The 18,631-nt window shown below is 46.8% G+C and overlaps 1 protein-coding gene across 2 annotated transcripts; it reads right to left on the bottom strand.

The window, feature by feature from the left end:
* Positions 1 to 1,277: 1,277 nt before the first annotated feature.
* On the bottom strand, positions 1,278 to 18,120 carry LOC138376913 (aldo-keto reductase family 1 member B1). 2 transcript variants are annotated; one of them, XM_069461556.1, is made up of 10 exons: positions 18,043 to 18,120; positions 10,007 to 10,174; positions 9,193 to 9,309; positions 8,079 to 8,156; positions 7,664 to 7,786; positions 7,054 to 7,160; positions 6,817 to 6,898; positions 6,131 to 6,214; positions 3,781 to 3,863; positions 1,278 to 1,676 (listed from the first exon to the last, which is right to left on the bottom strand). In XM_069461556.1, exons 3-10 carry the CDS (start codon positions 9,280 to 9,282, stop codon positions 1,634 to 1,636), a joined length of 690 nt encoding a protein of 229 aa, XP_069317657.1. In that variant the 5' UTR covers positions 9,283 to 9,309; positions 10,007 to 10,174; positions 18,043 to 18,120; the 3' UTR covers positions 1,278 to 1,633. The 2 variants fall into 2 exon arrangements, with proteins under 2 accessions (XP_069317657.1, XP_069317656.1); XM_069461555.1 differs by lacking the exon at positions 18,043 to 18,120 and adding an exon at positions 17,919 to 18,034.
* Positions 18,121 to 18,631: the final 511 nt, after the last annotated feature.

Consider the following 18,631-nt stretch of genomic DNA (forward strand, 5'->3'; position numbering starts at 1 on the left):
GAACAAGATTAGTAATTACGCCTTTCAAATCTGTACCCTTGCTAATAATTTTGTCTTCTTGATCTAAGAAAGTTATGGGCATTTTTTGCCTACCTAAGTAATCTAGGTAGACTTAATGTCTTTTACTTATAAAGACCACTTATTCTGGGTGTTTTATCAAGTTTTCTTTTAGTAGGCATTTTATTTTAGAATAATTTTAGATTTACAGAAAAATAACAAAGATAGTAGAGAGTTCCCATATACCCCATACCTACTTTCCTAACATCTTACATTACTATATTTGGTATAATTAATTAACCAATATTGATAACTTCTTAACTCAAGTCCATACTTTATTCAGATTGCCTTGCCTTAGTTTTCATTTAATGTCCTTTTCCTGTCCCAGGATCCCATCCACATTACCTTTTGTCATCATGACTCCTCTGTCTCCTCTTGGCTGTTACAGTTTCTGAGACTTTCCTAGTTTTTGATGCCCAATGACCTTGATGGTTTTGAGGAGTACTAGTCAGGTATTTTGTAGAATACCCCTCAATTGTGATTCGTCTGATGTTTCCCCTCATGATTAAACAAGGATTTTGGTTTTTGGAAGGAGTTTACGAACTTTGAGGTCAGCACCTGTCCAGTCCATCCCTTTCTTGGCTTTTATCAATTTAATTCTGGATGAGGAAATGTTAGTAATAAAAGCAAGCAATAGCACTAGGGCCCCAAAGCCTTTACTTTGTACCCTTATTGAAAGCACTCATCCTCACCCAGCTGGGTGCCATTTACTTATACTTTTCTTCCCTCTTGTCTATACAATGGGTTTCACAAAGGCAGTCTCTCTCAGGTAGTGCTGCTTAGTAAGCATCTGACTTTGGCCTTCACAGGTACAAGGACAACCAAGTAATCTGTGAAATAGAAAATGGGTTTATGTCCTGGTTTGGCCCTAAAGCTGCAGTTCTCAGCCTTGGCTGCACAACAGAATCACTGAGAATCAGGGAGCTTGTGAACTCTGGATGTCCTGGCCACAGCCCAGTCTCCAGGGTGAGGTCCAGACATCACCAATCATCAAAGCTCCCAGGCGACTCCAGCGTGAGGCCAGGACGAGACCCACTGCCCTAAAGCTAATTGGGTAAAGTTCTGAAGTGAGGGGTCCCCAACCAAAAGAAAAGCCACGTCCTCATTCCTGCAGCATAGATCACTGGCCTGCTCTGTGGGTATAGGGAATGAAGGTCGGGAGTGGAACAGAAGGTGCCTTATTGTTTCCAAAACCCAAAACAAAATGGAACAGCATCGAACTCAGAAAAGCGCTTTTTATTTGAGGCAAAAAGAAGTCTGACTAAGAGGATTACAGTTCCAAGAGTCAAAACTCAACTAGTTAGTGGCACTATTTTGACTTTATAGATTTTGTTTCTCCTTGGTCAGAAAAGGGTATTCAGGTTTTATTTTCCCCATCTGGGCAAAAAGGGTGAAGAAAACTGGAAGAGGCTTTTACTCTACTGATACTGCTCTTCAGACCCAACAACAAGCTAGACAAGCCCTCACTGGTCAGTCTGCAGCTTGCTCTCCCAGCTGAGGCCATACTATATTTGCAGGGAAGATGAGGCAGGAAAAACAGGTATAGGTCACTTGGGAAGAGCAGGCATCCACAGCTTCAAAACTCCTCATTGAAGGGGTAATCCTTGTGGTTGGCACAGCTGTCAGGAGAAAAGAGAACACATCTGCTTTTCAAAGAAGTGACTTTCACTATGACAAATTCTTAATACACAGTAATGCTACGTGTTTCATTATAGGCAAAAACAGAGGCCTCGGAGGCAACAGGCCAATTCTGAGTCTTCAGAAGTCTGCAGCTGGGGGCAGCGGCTCACCCTCCAGGCCCCTCTGCCATGGGCTGTCACCAGGCACATGTGTGATGGACACCACCCTCCCCGCGTGCCCAGTACTGTGCCTGGGGCATGCAGGGCGACAGTAGGATTCTTGCCTTCCAGTAATTTAGTCCAGCTGGCAGCACCAGATAGCCTCTTACTGTCTTAGTAAGAGGATGTAAAGAGCAAAGAGATAATAATATAAGAGATGTTAAAAGTTATTTGTGAATGAATCCCAAAGGATGAGTGAAACACCATCAAATGCTCCAAGGACATAGGAGACACCTCCAGAAGCCTCCGGGTATCAGCGGGAGGTGGAGAGAGCCCATCACAATAGTTGAGGATTTGATACTGGAAACACAGGGGGAAGGAACGGGGTTGAAAGGTGCAGGTGTGTTTGCCAAGGCTCACTGTCCACCTGCTAGGGCCAGTGGCTTGTGCTGGGAACACAACGGCAAGAACTTTGGAAAGACTGGCTCGGCAGGGTGTGGAAGGCCCAGGGTGAACCCAGCTTGCAGCATACAGCTCTTACTCAAATATTCACAGCTCCCTGGGGGACCTGGGGATATCAGGGCCGGCCTCTTCCTCCCCACTCCAACCCCAACCCTCTCCTACTCTATCAGTAGTGCATTCGACAATCTGACAGCTGCTTTTAGAATAGCACTGGAGGGTTGGAGGAGTCTAAATGGAAGAGGAACAATTAGAAAATCACTGTGGTTTGTCAGCCCCAAGAGCGCTTCAGTATGCTCTGCCCACAGTGGGAGGGGAAAGGGAACAGTAAATGAACGGGATAGATTCTGAAAGAACAGATATATCTTGGTGACTGATTCACTTCTCTTTCCTTTTCTTATTAGATCCCAAAAAAGATTTTAATGTCTAAAGGTTAAGAATCTTTAATAAGGGTCTGGGTGTAGCTGTCCGTGATAAGCTGTTTGTGGCCTATTTGGAGTCTGAGGTCACAGAGTGACAGGAACAGGCTCGCCAGGCACGCACTTGCCTGAAGGCAGGAGAGTTAGGGCCCACAATGCAAGCTTGGCAGACATCTGCCCAGGGCTGTGGCTAAAGCCACCAGTGGAGCAAACTCTGAACTACAGGGCGTGAGCACAGAAGTGGAAAGAGAAAGCTAGCACTATACCCTTCTTTGGGATGTTCACATTTTGCTTAGAAGAGGAAGTACCAAAGAAGAGAGCAGAAACAGAGCTCAGACAAGAACAAGGATGGTGACAGAGGAGTAGGGTCTTAGTCTCCATTGAAAAATAGGAAGTTGTTTCTTGAAATCAGAACGTTTTAAACATTACCTAGCTATTGCACTGGTAGGAAAAGGAAAAAAAAAACAAAAAACAAAAAAACAAACCTTTCTAGTAATCTCCCTCAGATTCCGAACAATAATTCAGAGGAAACACAAAGAACCAGGGAATGTGCAGCTGGAGGGGCCTCTAGTGACTCTGCTGGTCAGAGCAGATAAGTGACATTCTCAGAGTCATGTGGCTTACTAGCATCAGAGCTGGGACTGTCGAACCCCGGCACCACAGTCTTCCTACTACATCCCTTTTATTAGGGCCATTAAGACAAAGAGTCCCAGGCAAATTCTGCCAGAATTTCACTCAGGGCCACCTGAGATCATTTCATTTCAGAGGAGCCATTAAGATTTAAAAATTAAATGCCAAAATAGGTAGTTATTTCAGGTTAGGCTGACAGTGACTCGGGATGGGGAAGAGAAGATAGCAGATCTCTTGGCATTTTCCCCATGGCTTTGTGCAGTTCAGCTGACGTAGGTTTAAATGTTTCCTGCTGCATGTGGCTGCCAAAGCAAGGTAATGTGCAAAAGCAAGACAGCTGTGACAAAAGGACATGGCATTAAGGCCTGCAGGGATCGTTCTTTTGTCCTGCAGCATCTGATGACTGGGAACTGATCGTCACACTGGGACTCACTCACCTCATCAAGGCACAGACCCTCCAGTTTCTGTTGTAGCTGAGTAAGGTGGTCATATCCTGGCTGCTCAGTTCAAAGTCAAAGACCTGAAAAATAAAAATCCAATAAACTCTGCAAATAAAATCAAAGACAGAAAATGTGCAGGACCAGATGAGTTGTCTTCCACGGCCTTGTGCAGGGAGCAATAGTAAGGTAAACTGAACATAGAGGACTATCATGTTACTATTCTGGGAATGCACATGTTTTGGCTAGGTACTACATGGAACAATGAAAACAGTCATTCCCTTCCAGAACCTCCAAGCAAAACGATACTTTTTATTCTATTTATTTTATTTCAAAAACACTACTAAGCACTTCTGTAATAAGCACCAGTGATGAATATAATGATGGGTAATATGACACATGTGTCTTTGCCTCTGTTTACAGCAAAGCAAACAAAGGACAGAAGTATTTAAATAGCTATAATACAAAGAATAATTGTAATTAAAGAATAATTAATTACACACTGTATAAGAGCTTAAAATAAAGTACTCAGGAAGACCTGAGATATTAGAAATGAATTCCAACTGGGGAACTGAAGGACATGACCAAAGAGGAGATTGTATTTGAGATGGCCTAAGAATAACAAGGTTTTCACAGAGAGGGCAAGAAAGGTGTATCGGTCAGAGGCTGTGTGGAAGAACTCAGCTGGCATGGAGGCTGGGAGGCAGGCAGATAGGCAGGCAGGCAGGCAAGAAAGGTAAGGCAGGCAGACATGGAGGCAGGCAGGCAGGTAAGGCAGGCAGGCGGCAGCACTGGGTGGGAGCCAGGAGGGGCTGCACATACAGCCAGAGCCAAGGAGGGCCCTTAGTCTCAGAAGATCAGAGAAAGAGGCTGCTACAGACCCTGTGATGCCAACTATGGAAAAATGCACAAGGACTACACAGTAAGATGAAAAAACAATAAAACTAGGTTAGCATTTTGCAATTAGTCATTTAAGTTTTTTCTTTTCTAATACCTTTTTTTTTTTTTTTTATTTCATCTTGTTATGGGGGATACAGAATTGCAGGTTACATACGTTGCTCCTGTACCGCCTTTCCCCCCAAGTCAGAGCTCCAGGCGTGTCTGTTCCCCAGGTCGTGCACATTGCACCCATCATGAGGTATATATCCCTCCCTTCCCCACCCCCCCTTCCCGAGTCAGCATCTTTTCTAATACCTTAAAAAAATAAAACATGAAACAAAGGATCCACCTCTAGTAGGATGATATGCCTTTATTCCCACGGTGGCCATTGTTCTGCCACTGTATCTTGACTAGTTAAATCTGTATGTAAGAAGAAAACTGTGTCCTCTGCTAAACAATAAACCCCACTCCCCTCCCCCATGCTCACCCTCACCCCAGCCTCCTAGGTGACAAGTGGCATGTGTTACAGGTCAGCCTCTGGCCAGTGGAACAAGGCAAAATTAGCTGCTTGCTGTGGAAGCAGCTGTCGGTTTGCTGAGGGGCCCCATGGCCGTGGCTAGGCCACACTCTGAGCCAGATCCTGGGTGAAGAGGGAGTGTCCCTGGCAGAGCCACTTTGCTCGGTGGGAGCAGAGGCTCCTGGGCCATCAGGACCCTCCTGCAGCAGCTCTCCTCCCAGCCTGGCCCTCTCTCCCTGGTGCAAGAAAGAGCCAGGCAGGGAAGGAGGCAACTCCAGGCAGCCCCGGCTGCTCTCGAGGGCGCTCTGGGTGCCCACACCGAACACTCCCTGGTTCCCTGACGCAAGCCCATGCTCTGCCTGTTATCACACGGGCTCTCTGCAGAGCTAGTGGGTGGGCTAAATACCCTGGAGGGTCCTTTGCAATCCCTGGGCTCATCAGCACATTTCTTGAGCAGTTACTAAGGCACCACACAGTGTGTGAAGTGCTCTGATGCATCATCTTATTTAATTTTCCTAACAACCCTTGAAATAGTTATTTTACAGATGGGGAAACTGAGGCATGAGCCAGTTATGTAACTTATCCAAGATCATACAGCTGGTAACTAATGGTGCTCTCAGGCAAACCCAGGCAGATGTTGCTCAAAAGAGAGGTTTTCTTACGACAAATGCTTGGTGTCATTTGAGAGCCCTAGCAAACGTGTGTGCACGCATAGCAGGGGACCACTGAGGCAGAGGGCCTGCCTCCTGCACACAGCTCCGCCAATGAAGAATCAGTCTCGAGTCTGCGGTTTGCTCACTGTGGTTTACTGAAGCCAGCTCCCCGGCCTGAGAGAGGACAGGACGTGGGGCTCCCACAGACGACAATCCAGGGATGGGATGAGAGGCTGTGTGAAGAGTCTTCCCATCCCCTAGTCCACTGAGGAAGGCCAGGGCTGACCAGCTGGGACATTACCTTAAAGTTCTCAGCAATGCGTTCAGGTGTCACAGACTTGGGGATCACCACCAAGTTCCTCTGCATGGGGAACCGGATCAGAACCTGTGAACCCAGAGAGGTGACGAGTGTGCATGTACACCAGGCACTGTGCATCTCCATCTCACTCAACCTCACACACATAACCCGAAGAGGAACGTGCTACAACTTCACAGGTGAGAAAAGAGAGGCTCTTGAGATGTTCAGGTCACACCTAGCAGCAGAAAGGGGTCACATTCAAGGCCAGATCTGACTCCAGGGTCCTCCTCTTAGCCACCGTGCCACGTGCTTCAGTGTTTCCAGGTATATTAGGAGACCACAGTGAGACTTTCCACCACTAGGAACTCATGTTACACCTGGGAGAGAACATTTCCCGCACAGCTGATAATAAGAGCTCTTATATTTTTACAGAAATGAGCTTCCACATAAATCACCAAATGCTGGTAGTCTATAAGGCAGGAAGCAGGAGCAGGTACTATTGCTAAAAGAGCCCGTGGCAGAGTCTTCTGAAATCCTAATCCGTGCACTTTCTATTACACACTCCAGGACCCCAAAACTGCACTTCCAGTGAGGGCCTGAGGGGCTCCGTCACCACTCTTGGCTAATGGGGACGAGCAAGAACACAGGGAGTCCCGGGAACAGTTACCAGCACCTGGAAATGGCTGTACCTGGGCTGAAGTTTTATTGTGCTTGGCTGCAATCTCCTTGATCCTGGGATCCTCCAAAAGGGATGGGTCGTCAGGCTTGGCCCTGAGGACAGAAAGATGGTCCGGGTCAACAACAGTCATCAATGCCACTCAAGGCAGCCAGCAACCCAAACCCTAATCCCCGCATCCTGAATTTTCTTTTAGTCATTTCTAATCTTCGCCAAGTGACAAGAGAACACGACCCCATGGAAAGCTCACCAGGGCCTGTCGGGAGAGCCAAGAGGGCTGTAGGCAGTCACCACGATGCCTTTGGACTGGCAGTACGAGACTAACTTCTCCTGAGTTAGGTATGGGTGGCACTCAATCTGCAAATGCAAATGGGAGGGCTGAAGTTGGCACTGAGGGTACAAGTTGACCTCACACAGATGAAGTTCCCCTTGCTAAAGTCCCTTCCTACCTCTACAAACGTCATATTGCCCAGATAAGCTACAACAACTCTCTGCATTTCCCAGCTAGTGTCTTTGACATTTAGAACAATGATCTTGTTACTGACGTTCTATGGCCATGGCCCCTAAAGGCCTTTTCTGGCTTTAGCCATTTATCAACTGTCACAGGTCCAAGGATCTCAATGGCTGAGTGCTGCTCATGTGTCAGAACCCAAGTCGTCACAAGCCAGGCTCAACCCTTTCTCTCCTGCAAGCTTCCACTCCCAGATGTGCCCTGTCATGCTGAATCATAACCCTGGACACTGCCAAGGCCCAGGAGCTGCCTCCTGGCCACTCGCTGGGTGATGTGGACAAGAAAAAACTACCGGGATCAGATGGTAAAACAAGATCCCATCAACTCCAGCTTCCCCAGTGGATTTTACCTGGTTAACTGCTGGCTTATACTTTAAGCCAGGTTTGTTCAAGATCCTCTCGATCTGGAGATGGTTGAAGTTGGAGATACCAATAGCTGCCACCAGCCCTTCATCCACCAGCTCTTCCATGGCCTAAAGAGAAAAGAGCGTGTGGTGCAGAATGAGCCCAGAAAGGACGGGGATCAGAAGTGTCTTTCGCAGCAGTTTAATAGACCCTGCCCTCACTACTCAGTGAGGGCTAGTTAGAGATTTCAGAAGCGAAGAGACGGTAACACAAAAGCCAGACCGGCTTCGATGAGACAAGAAGAGCAAAAAACAGTGCTAGGAAGACAAATGCAATGTAAAGAAAATGCAGAGTAGCTCGCTCCTAAGGAGAACAGGGAACCAGCAATTAGGAATAAGGTTCAATCAGGGACCACCTTACCGTCCATGTGTCCAAAATATCTGTGTCACTAGGAATCACGTTGCCTGCTTCATCCAATGGGAAAAATTCCTTCCCAGCCTGTCATTATAATCAAAATCGAACAAAACAATCAGTAAGAGCCCCTCACAGACTTGCTGGGGGAAGCTTCATCTAAAACAATTCTAAACCACCACAGCTAGCTAAGCTTTTGGAAGATAATCAAGGGCCAATCTGTGTGCCAGCATGAAAAGGAAACGGACAGACAGACAGCCCCGGAAGCCCCAGGCATTTTTCTATCAAATGGGTGGGAGCAGGGAGACTGTCCGATAGAGATATGGACAACAGTCAGTCACCGAGATTAGCCCCACCATGGACTGCAGCACATGGACAGAAGGACTCCAGACCAGGACTCATGGGGCCCAAGTCCTGGTGGTCATTAGCCTATAAAACCACCACCTGGTCAAGCCTTGCTGGCTTATCACGGAAAACAAAAGAGGAAAGACAAGTCCCCCTCAGTAAGCCACACTGCAATAAAACAGAGCCCGAGGATAAAAGCCACACACGTGCAACCTGGCAGACAGCAGAAAACTGAGCCAGTGGCTAGATGATAGAAGGCAAAAGGCATAATAATTCTAGAGTTCTTGTTGTACAAAGAACAAGGCTGCCAACAAATATGGATCTGGCTTCTGCAGGATGGGGTATGTGTGTGCAATCTAAGTGGGGACTCACACACGCATAGGGTGGGTGTGTGCAAGTGCCTGGAGGCAGAGCAGGAAGCAGGGGAAGGCGAGGGCTGACTGTGCCGCATGGCTGTGTGCAGGACGGACAGTAGCCCTTTGCTGACACCAAGTTTTAAATTATACAACCACCAAATGGCAAAGACTGGTGCTCCTCAAACTTGGAGGAAGGGTATACACGAGTCACTGAGGGTTGGGTTTCAGACAGCCTGGGTGAGACCTGAGACTGATTTCCAAAAAGCTCCAGGGGATGCCTTTGCTGCTGGTCCACGGGCCACACCCTGTATAGCAAGGACAGAGAGGCTACCCACATATAAACTGCTAATAAGGGAGCTCAAAACACACCAGAGGTTGCACCTGAGCCACAGGGGATCTGGGCTGAGCCTTGCGCCCCATACCTTAAAGCCCGTCGGCCAGTGAATAAGGTAGAGGTCCAGGTAGTCCAGCTGCAGGTCCCTGAGCGTCTTCTTGCAGGCTTCTTTCACCATGCTCTTCTCATGGTACGTGCACCACAGCTGGAGCCAGTGAGAAAGCACATCTTAGCACTGCCCAGCACAAGGCTGCTTCCCGGCTGGGGGCCGCCTAGCTCCAAGACAGAGCACTCTCCTCTCCCCACAACCTATGCGTTTCATCGTGATGCTATGAATGGCTGGAGGGAGTTTCCACTTCACATTATGGATTCTAACTTTCCAAAGAAAGGTAGGAGGGCCAGGTCAAGGAAACCTTGCAAAAGGACCAAAGAGAAGGCGTAAAACAAAATAGAATGGATAGGTTAGCCCTAGGCCCTAAACATGAGTTCTCAGGGCAATTTTCCCACCAGGCTGGTCTTTGTGGAGCCAGCCTCACCCTCCCACCCGACATCCTTGGCACAGCAGTAGCCTCTGTCAGCAGCGGAGCTTCATCTACAGATGGGAGCCAAGTTCCATCCTTGAAGGTAATTCCTTGGAAGGGAAGCGCCACCCCAAGACATCAGCTTCATCAGCATGGGGCTCTAACCAATGGGTCCAGATGAACGACTGCCTAACAGAGAGCCATGGACAGGCAAGCTGTGGAGCCCTCTACGGCCTGGGTAACACGTTTCCCCTAGAAGAATCACCTGCCAAGTGATAACAGTGGTTGTACTCAGAGTATGGACTTGGCTCCTAAGCTGATGCTGCCACTGGATAAATGTGAACTAGAGTCCCTCCCCTGGGGTCCTCTGCAGAGTGGCACCTTGCTAACGATGAAGAGCTCCTTCCGTGTCACCACTTGCTCCTTGAGCTTCTGTTGGATGGCCAACCCCACCTCCTGCTCATTCTGGTACACATGGGCGCAGTCAATGTGGCGGTACCCGATGTCAATCGCTACCTTCACAGCCTCGGTCACCTGGCCTGGAGAGGACTGAAATGAAAAAGAATGTAACCCACAGAGCCAAAACAAAACAGAGCACAAGTCTGCACGCAGCTAACGAAGAGGGCAGTGCAAACCACCGACCCTTGCTGAGGCACCTGTTCCTTTATGTTCAGCAGAGACAGGCCAGGGCATGCTTCTGAAGCAGCATTCTAAACTCTCAGCCCTCAGACATGGGGGAATTGAGGCGAAACGCTGCATTATTTCACTGTAGGAGAATCTGACAGCTACTTAATAGCAGCATAAGTCACTTTTAAAAGATACGCTGAAGCTGTCTTGTTTCCTTGCTTCTTCACATCCACTGATTAATAAACCACTGTATTAAAAAGACTCCCCACTTTCTGAATCCTGAGATACTAAGGGAAACCACTGCCTTAAAATAACTCAAAATATTTCAAAAATAGCTGTGCTATTGACCTCAATTCCCAACTGGTTCCCGAGGCCAGCCAGTGACTACCTGCCCTTTCCGTTTCATCAGGCATGGACTCTGGCAGGGACAATCACTTGTTTTTAAGCAGTTCTGAGAGATTATCATGAAGTCACGAATGTGACCGATGCTGACTCAAAGGCCTGTGCATTAATTCTTACCACATGAGGATCTGCTTCAAGAGGTGGAGATGGGGAGATGGCCCCTCCGAGATATCAGTGGAGAGAAAAGAGTTGAAAGGTAGGAACCATGGAAGATCCCCACATGGTCTGTGCTCGGCCCAGCAAATGACCGAATGGGTATCCATGCCCAGACCATCTGACCACCAGAGTGACAGGAACAGGTATGGGGAGCCTGGCTGCTGAGGAAGAAGAGCCTGCATAGCATCGAGCTTCACGAGCACCCAAACAGACCGCACAGACACGCCTCTCACCTCCGTGCTGCTCCTGGTCTGATCAGAGAGCTGAACGACAAACGTGTGTGCAACAGACTGGTGAGTGAACAGAGCGCATTCCTTTGGTGAGCTGGGGTGGAAACAAATGAAAAGGAAAACTCCCCAGGGCCATCAGCAGTTGCAGACATCTGCTGTTCTGACATGAGCTGTTTTGAACAGGCAGGAGGGAAGAACACAGCCCACTAGAGCCCAGTCCCAGAGCCTGTCAGCTGCTGAGCTGGCTCCCCACCCACCACAGGGGGACCTGGGAAGCCAGGCAGGGATGCTAGCCCACGTGTGAGTTAACCGAAGGCCTTCAGATGATCTGGCAACATCCTATGTCCCTGGAGGACTGCAGAAGCTGCACCTGCAGCCTTCCCCACCCTGCATGATTGAAGGAACAGTAAGCAGAGAAGACAATCTCAGCTTGTCCAGAAAAGAATGACCTGCCACAGGTTTTCTATGGTGTCCAGGCACAGCCATCACAGATGTTAGCAAGGAGGGCAGAGCACAACCCTGCCCAAGAGAAAGAAGTGGGAACCCGAGCGAGGAAAGTGTTTGCCCAGCACACAAACAACTTTCTTCTGGCTTAACGGCACCTTAACTGATTTTCCTCTGAGGAGCAGCTCTGCTGCTGCGTGCCCTGTCCTGTGCCTGCCTGGCCACTTCACAGCCCCAAGCCCTGGACAGAGGGGTGCACACACTTCCCAGGCCTGCCCTAGCCACATTCCACCTGCCACAGTGACTGGAACAGGGGCAGGAACAAGGCCCAAGCCAGGCCAAGAGACTCAGTCTTTGGACTTGGGCTGGAACTACTGAGACAAGCCCTGGTTCTGCTGGGGTCCCTGTGCTGGGAGAATGTGAGCCTGGAGCTGCCGGAGGAGACGGAATCCTGGATAACCAAAGTCAGCAACTGTCATTTGGGAGGTCAATGGATCCCCACCGCATAGATTCATCTTTTTTTTTTTTTTTTCCTATTTAAGTTGGTTTTTCAGTTCCTTGGAATCAAAAGAGCACAGACTAGCAAAATCAAGGTTGTGAAGGTTGGCATAAAACTAAAAAAAAGTTCGTGTGACATTTTTATAGAAAGTCAAAGACAGATATAATGGCAAGAGGTCATGAAGCAGCTGACTTCATAAGCTTGGTGTATTTTTAAGATGTTTTGGCTGTTCAAACTTGTTTGTCTCTTGGAACAGCAACACAAAAGATATAATTCTCTATGGTTTGAGATGGATCATATGAGGCATGTAATAGTAATACCAAGAATTGTTACTTTACAATGTTCACTTGAGCAAAATTGAATTTGCTTTGAACTTAAGTTTTGCATAGACTGATAATAAACCTCTAAATCTTGCCAAGCTGAAGTATGGATTTTTTAAAATATAAAAACAAAACTGACAAAAACTGAACAAAGATTTACCTTTTTTTCCATATCTGGGATATAGTATACAGCTATAGTTGAACAAGCAGTCTTTAAAAGTCGCTGTGAAACAAGCCAGCAGGTAAAACTAAAAGCTGCACTGTTATACTAAATTAGAGGTCTTTGAAAAATCCAGCTAGTTTTCACGCTGGGCAGAGGTTGCCTAATTAGTATAGAATCCAATAAATTCAAAGAAAGTTTACCTTTGCCTTAGGTCCTAAATTAAGTTCCTTATGTGTTTGCTATATATGAATATATAGCTGTTTGTAACATTCTTTATTTGGAAATTTGAGATAATCAAATATTAATACCAATGTCCTGCCAGTGTAAGGGTACATTGCAGAGCTGAACTTTGAGTTACTGTGCAAGAATTTTTTTTTTTCATGCTGTCATTCATAGTATGTTTTGTGAGAATCCTTGGGATTAAAGTTTTGGTTACAATTGTTTAAAAAAAAAAAAAAAAAAGCAGCTGCTGCTTCCTGACTGCCCAACAGCAGACCGATCAGCTGGAGACACACGTCCTGGGAAGGTGATCCAAGTGCTATCCGTGCCGATAAGGGAAAAAAGTTGCCTTCTGGAATAAAAATGTACCAGAATCCACAACTACATTCAACATTAATTATCTCAATGTTGAATCCTTCCCTGAAGAGGCTAATTTCCCTTATCAATAATGAAGCAGCCAACTTAAATTCTGGTGAGAAACCATTCAATAAACTTGGGAATGCTAAAATGATTACAGTATCTCCCCATTCCATGTCAACACAGGGAAAATGCAAACAGAAGGAAAGAGTCCAGATTGAGACTTATAATAAGATAAACCATGAAAACATGCTTCTATCTATAGAAACCCAATTTACAAATAGCTGAATTGTACAAATCCTACATGTTTCTAACCCAATCCTGCCAGTAATCTGTCCTGTGACTTGGGCAAATCCATGCATGCCTGTTCCCCTTGGACCTTCTGCCTCCTCAAAGCCCTACGTTGGGCAGCAACTTTATAATGTTCTGGGCTGATGGCACCAAGCGATGGCAGTGAGAAGCCTTTGCCCTTGAGTTCCCCACTTCTATAAGCCCTGCTTCCTCATTTTATAGCACTTACAGGCCAGCCAATACTGACTCAAATAATATCAGCGTCTCTCTCACGCAGATACACACAATGCTCCTTTTAAGATCTAATCTTGGATTACAGACTCACACCTATAATCCCAGCGCTTTGGGATGCCAAGGCGGGACGATTGCTTGAGGCCAGGAGTTTGAGACCAGCCTGGGCAACACAGCAAGACCTGTCTCTACAAAATAATATTAATAAATTAACTGGGTGTGGTGGCATGTGCCTGTAGTCCTACCTACTTGGGGGGCTGAGGCAGGATGATCACTTGAGCCCAGGAGTTCAAGGTTACAATGAGCTATGATCACACCACTGTACTCCAGCCTGGGCTCTAAAAAAATGAAACAAAAACAAAACCTAATCCTCCTCCCTTTTGCTTGTGGGTCTTGCTAGTTACTTGAGGATATTATTCCTCCTCCTACTTCATCTGGAAGTCAAAAAAGAAAATCACAGCTCCAAACAGAAACATGGTTCTAGGACAGTGTCTATAGTGAAAACAAAGTACCTCAGAGATTGAATCCTTTGCAGTATTAACTATGGTGATCTCTGGGAAGAGGGAACTCTGTTCTTTTTTGTTGTATTTTTTTTTTTAAATTTCTCTAGTTAGCAGATATTACTTTTGAAATGAAGTGGTGGGGGGAATAAAGGAAACTTCACTTTGGGAGAAAAAACCCATCTTGGGTAAGGAATATGAAAATAATGTCCCAAGGATAATCCTGGAGCAAGAAATAGGAAACTCTAGCATTTGATGTGAACGGACTTAACGTGAGCATGCAAGGGCAGACTCCAGACATCATCAAGGAACAATAAACATCAAGGAACATCCAGAGAACAATTACCATGTGCTACCTCTTTCCTGTACTATCCACAATCAACAGAAAGTTTACTTTTCATTGTTTGATGTAGATAAACCAACCTCACTTGACCTGTATGTCCAAACTGATTTTACAGTTTAATAATACAACTACGATTTCAAATGATAAACACTGATGAAGAACGATCCTTCCCACTGCCTTATCACACTGAAACATAGTCAATCTGGCTAATATCTTACATTAAAGCTCATAAATACATTTGGCAACTAGCAGAGAGATTAAGTTCCTCCCGGTCTATTTTAATCACTCTGTCCTTGATTCTAAGACACTGCTGCTTCCACTTGTTTGACGTGTGGATGGACCAAGACTGGACCTGCAGGGGCAGGACTTAACCAGGCAGGAGAACAGTAAACCGAGCTCCAGTGTTAGCTGCAATGTCCACGGTGCCTCTATTCTTTTTCCCATCCCAGGATTCGGGCCCCCACAAGGACAAAGTGGCACGAAGTCTTTCTTGGCATATTTTCTTCTACTTCATGCATTCTCAAAGGGGGTGCTACAGTCTCCAAAGAGGCAAAAAGTGGTTCCTAGGGGTGGGGGTGGGGCAAAACACAATCTTAGCTTATAGAATGGCTGTAACCCTCTAAATGGCTACAGGACATAAACAAATGCACATTATCTGTGATATTAAAATTTTATTGGGGGGCAATTAGGGAAAAAATGTCTCACAAGGCTCTTAGGCAGGAAGGGAGGGTGATAATGGGGAAAAGATTGATAAACACAGTTGTACCTCCATTCTTAGCATTCCTAGTGTACATGGGAGAGTTACAATGACCATTTACTACCAACAATTTTCAACTAGGTCAAAAACACTACAAGTAAGAGAACACTGGCTGGCATCAGAGGTCATCTCTGTTTTAAAGGCTTCCTGGCAATACAAGGCTATGGGCTTAGTGACTATCCTAATGGGGAAGGCAAACCTGTCAGGAGGAAATCCTCTCTGGGCCACCTGGGGTGTGGGGCAGAGATGGCCTCCTACCTGCGTGAAACCCTCACCTCTGAAGAGAGAAGGGAGTTTGAGGGCCTTCAGTAAAACAGTAGACTGGAGACTACTAGAGCCCTGTTGAGGGTCTCAAGGGTACAACATGGCCACTGTGATATGGAAAGTTCCATGAAAACAAGGAACTGCACCCGCTTGCAGAGCCTCCCCCAGGTGTCACAAAGACAAGCAAATGACCACATCTTTGTGGAGCATCTGTATCCAGGGGAAAGATATTAAGTCATTTGGATAAAAAAAAAAAAAAAAAAAGAAAAGAAAGAAAATCTACCCCAAGTCCATACTTATACCATTTATTTCACCATTTTGCCCCTACCCACGTGCCTCCATACAATTAATTCTATACCAGCTCCACCTCCTCAACCCCAGAAATACAAGTGGGCATTTTTACTGTATAGCTATCTTTAAAGTTATTTTACTTCTCCATATTAATTCAACACATAACTTTGGATACCTACTACTGTATTTGTCAGGCACTGTGAGAAAAGCTGAAAATAGCAGTGAACAAGCTAGACACTACCTTAGTTTTCAATGAACTTTGTCTGCCAGAATGCAGATTTTATGATATTATTTTAAACAAATACACAGCTTTTTGGGATGTTGAGTGTTCACATGAATGATTTGAAATCCACTTTTATAAAATTTTACTTCTTATTTACCCTTGAGTAGTGATGTTCAAATGAAGGGTCCAGAAACTAATTTCTAAATTATGACCATAGCTTTCTGGAAAAATGGAACAAAATAAAAATATCAGAATGCAGTATGGGTAAGTACTATTTTAGTGAAACTTTTATTCCAGTTACACGTGTATGTCTGTGTGCTGCATCGTGATATATGAAAAAAAGACTGTATTTGCTTTTGCAAAGAAAGCATCTTTTCACATCCCTTCTAAGAGCATTACCTAAAACAGATGGAATTTAACTTAGTATGGCTGTCATAATTCAATTACACCCTCAGAGCCACTACTGGACTTTTTGGAAGAAACAGAAATTAGGTACTGATCATTTTGGCCAAGAAATACTTCCCATGTGAAGCAAATCTATGACCGTTTCCTTATCAACTTTCAATTTACTAATTTTCAAAGGTTTTAAGGTAGAGGTAAACACTTCCGTCCTACTTCAAACCATCACACTCAATCTTTTCTGTTTTTCCTTCTTTGTGTGTAAATATACAATGCCTAGGTCCATATTCAAAGTTCACGTATGAGAAAAACCCAGGTCATAGCTGGTAAATGTAATATACAATACCCTGAAGCTAATTTACAAACCGCTTAAAAACACTGGGTTTTAAGCTGGGAGTGGTGGCTCCTGCCTGTAATGCGAGCAACTGGGGAGGCTGAGGTGGTAGGATTGCTTGAGGCCAGGAGTTCCAGGACAGCCTGGGCAACACACGGAGGAGGCCCTGTCTCTACAAATATTATGAAAAAAATAACTGGGTGTGGGTGGGCCTTGTCTGTTGTGGGAGGTTGAGGCAGAAGGATCCCTTGAGCCCAGGAGTTTGAGGCTGCAGTGAGCTATGATCAGGGCACTCGACTCCTGCCTGGGCAACAGGGCCAGACCCCCACCTCTTGGAAAAAAAAAAAAAAAAAATACTGGGTTTTACCTCAGCTCCCATAACATCACCTTTCTGTGTTCCTCAATTTTCAGATAATCAGGCTATCATTTTTATTTTTTAAATCATTTTCTCACATCCTATTATCAAATTTTTCAGATAACCTATTATGATATTTCATGTTCCATTTCCATTTTTATCAGGCGAGGCATTTCTCAGGCACACTGTACGAGGTATCTAAGTTTTCTGGGGAAAATGTTAACCCTGGTGCCTGCTATCAGTTATCAACTAGCAGTGGGGTGCCCAGATTCTCCGTGGAGTTCCAGGAACCCAGGGCAGCCCGAGATGGGCCCGGGCAAACGCGCGCCATCTAATTAAACGATCTGCCCTCTGCGGGCCCAACTTGAGACGCTTATTCCTGAGAGAGTAATAGCTAAACCGACTAAGGACAAACTGTTTACAAGCCAGGCAAAGGCGCCACCGGTGCCTGAGAAGAGCAAGGCAGGAGCTCCGCTAGCTCATCTCGCCCCGGGCTCCGTCTCCCGGGCTGCTCCGCCGTCCACCCAGGTCGGGACGCCCACTTTCCCAGTCCCCTTCCGTGGTTGTCGGCCCTCATTCCAACTGCGGCCTGGGGAGCCGCCCATCAAGCGTCGCCGGGACTGCCTCCCGCGTGTGGCTCCCAAACCGAGGACCCCAGCGCAATGCTCTAGGCCGGGTCCCGCCCTCCTCGGTGCCCCATCCCCGCAGACCCGGCTCCAGCCCGCCGGTTTCCCGGACACGGTGCCGGGCACGCCGCAAGGCGAATGTGGCTCCCAGCAGGCCGGGCGTCCACGGCGCGGCAGCTCAGGGTCACTCCGGGTCCCTCCCTGCCCCAGGCCGCACAGAGCCCGAAGCAAGCCACGGGACCGCGCCCCGCAGGGCACCTACCTTCCAGGTGCCCAGCCCCAGCATGGGCATCTTGGCGCCGGTGTTGAGTACGATGTGGCCGGCCATAGCTGAGCTTCACAGACCCCTACCAGGCACCGTGCGACAGGGGCCGGGGCGTGCGGACCTTTAAATAGCCCGTGCTCTCTGTAGAAAGGGTGCCTGCAATTGGCGCGGGGCTGCACGAAAGAGCCTTCTGATTGGTCAGCCTTGCAGCCGCACGGGGGTCGGCGAGGACGCTTCTTCCGCTAGGTCCCAGCGCCTCCAGATTCTTCCCTCTCCAACCGTCGTTTGCCCACGCTCCATGAGGCGGGAGAAACCTCGCCAGCTGCTGTGGCGCGTGGAAAAAAGTGAGTGCTTTATCAAAACTAACAGGCATCCTATACATAAATAGACTAGAAAGAAGTTTTAATTTTATTTAAGAGCCCAGAAGAGTACATTTGCTTACTGTCCAAATCTAGTTTGCTGCTCTTTGGGGATTTGACAAATGCCCTGCCCTTAATCTGTATGAATCATATTGACTAGACGTGTAGTTTAGTGCACTTTATTCATAGAAAAAGGTGCATGTCAGAGAAATGGCCTGCAACCTTTTTTCAGAACACCTTCCTGAACTGTGGGTTTGCCCGGCCTGTATGTAGCCTCCTAGAGGTATCTTTGCACCCCACCCTAGGTTCTAGCCGTGTCTGTACACGCTGAGTGTGGTTCAACAAGCCTTC

The sequence above is a fragment of the Eulemur rufifrons genome, chromosome 29 (genome assembly GCF_041146395.1).
Source record: "Eulemur rufifrons isolate Redbay chromosome 29, OSU_ERuf_1, whole genome shotgun sequence".
In the NCBI taxonomy this organism is placed as follows: Eukaryota; Metazoa; Chordata; class Mammalia; order Primates; family Lemuridae; genus Eulemur; species Eulemur rufifrons.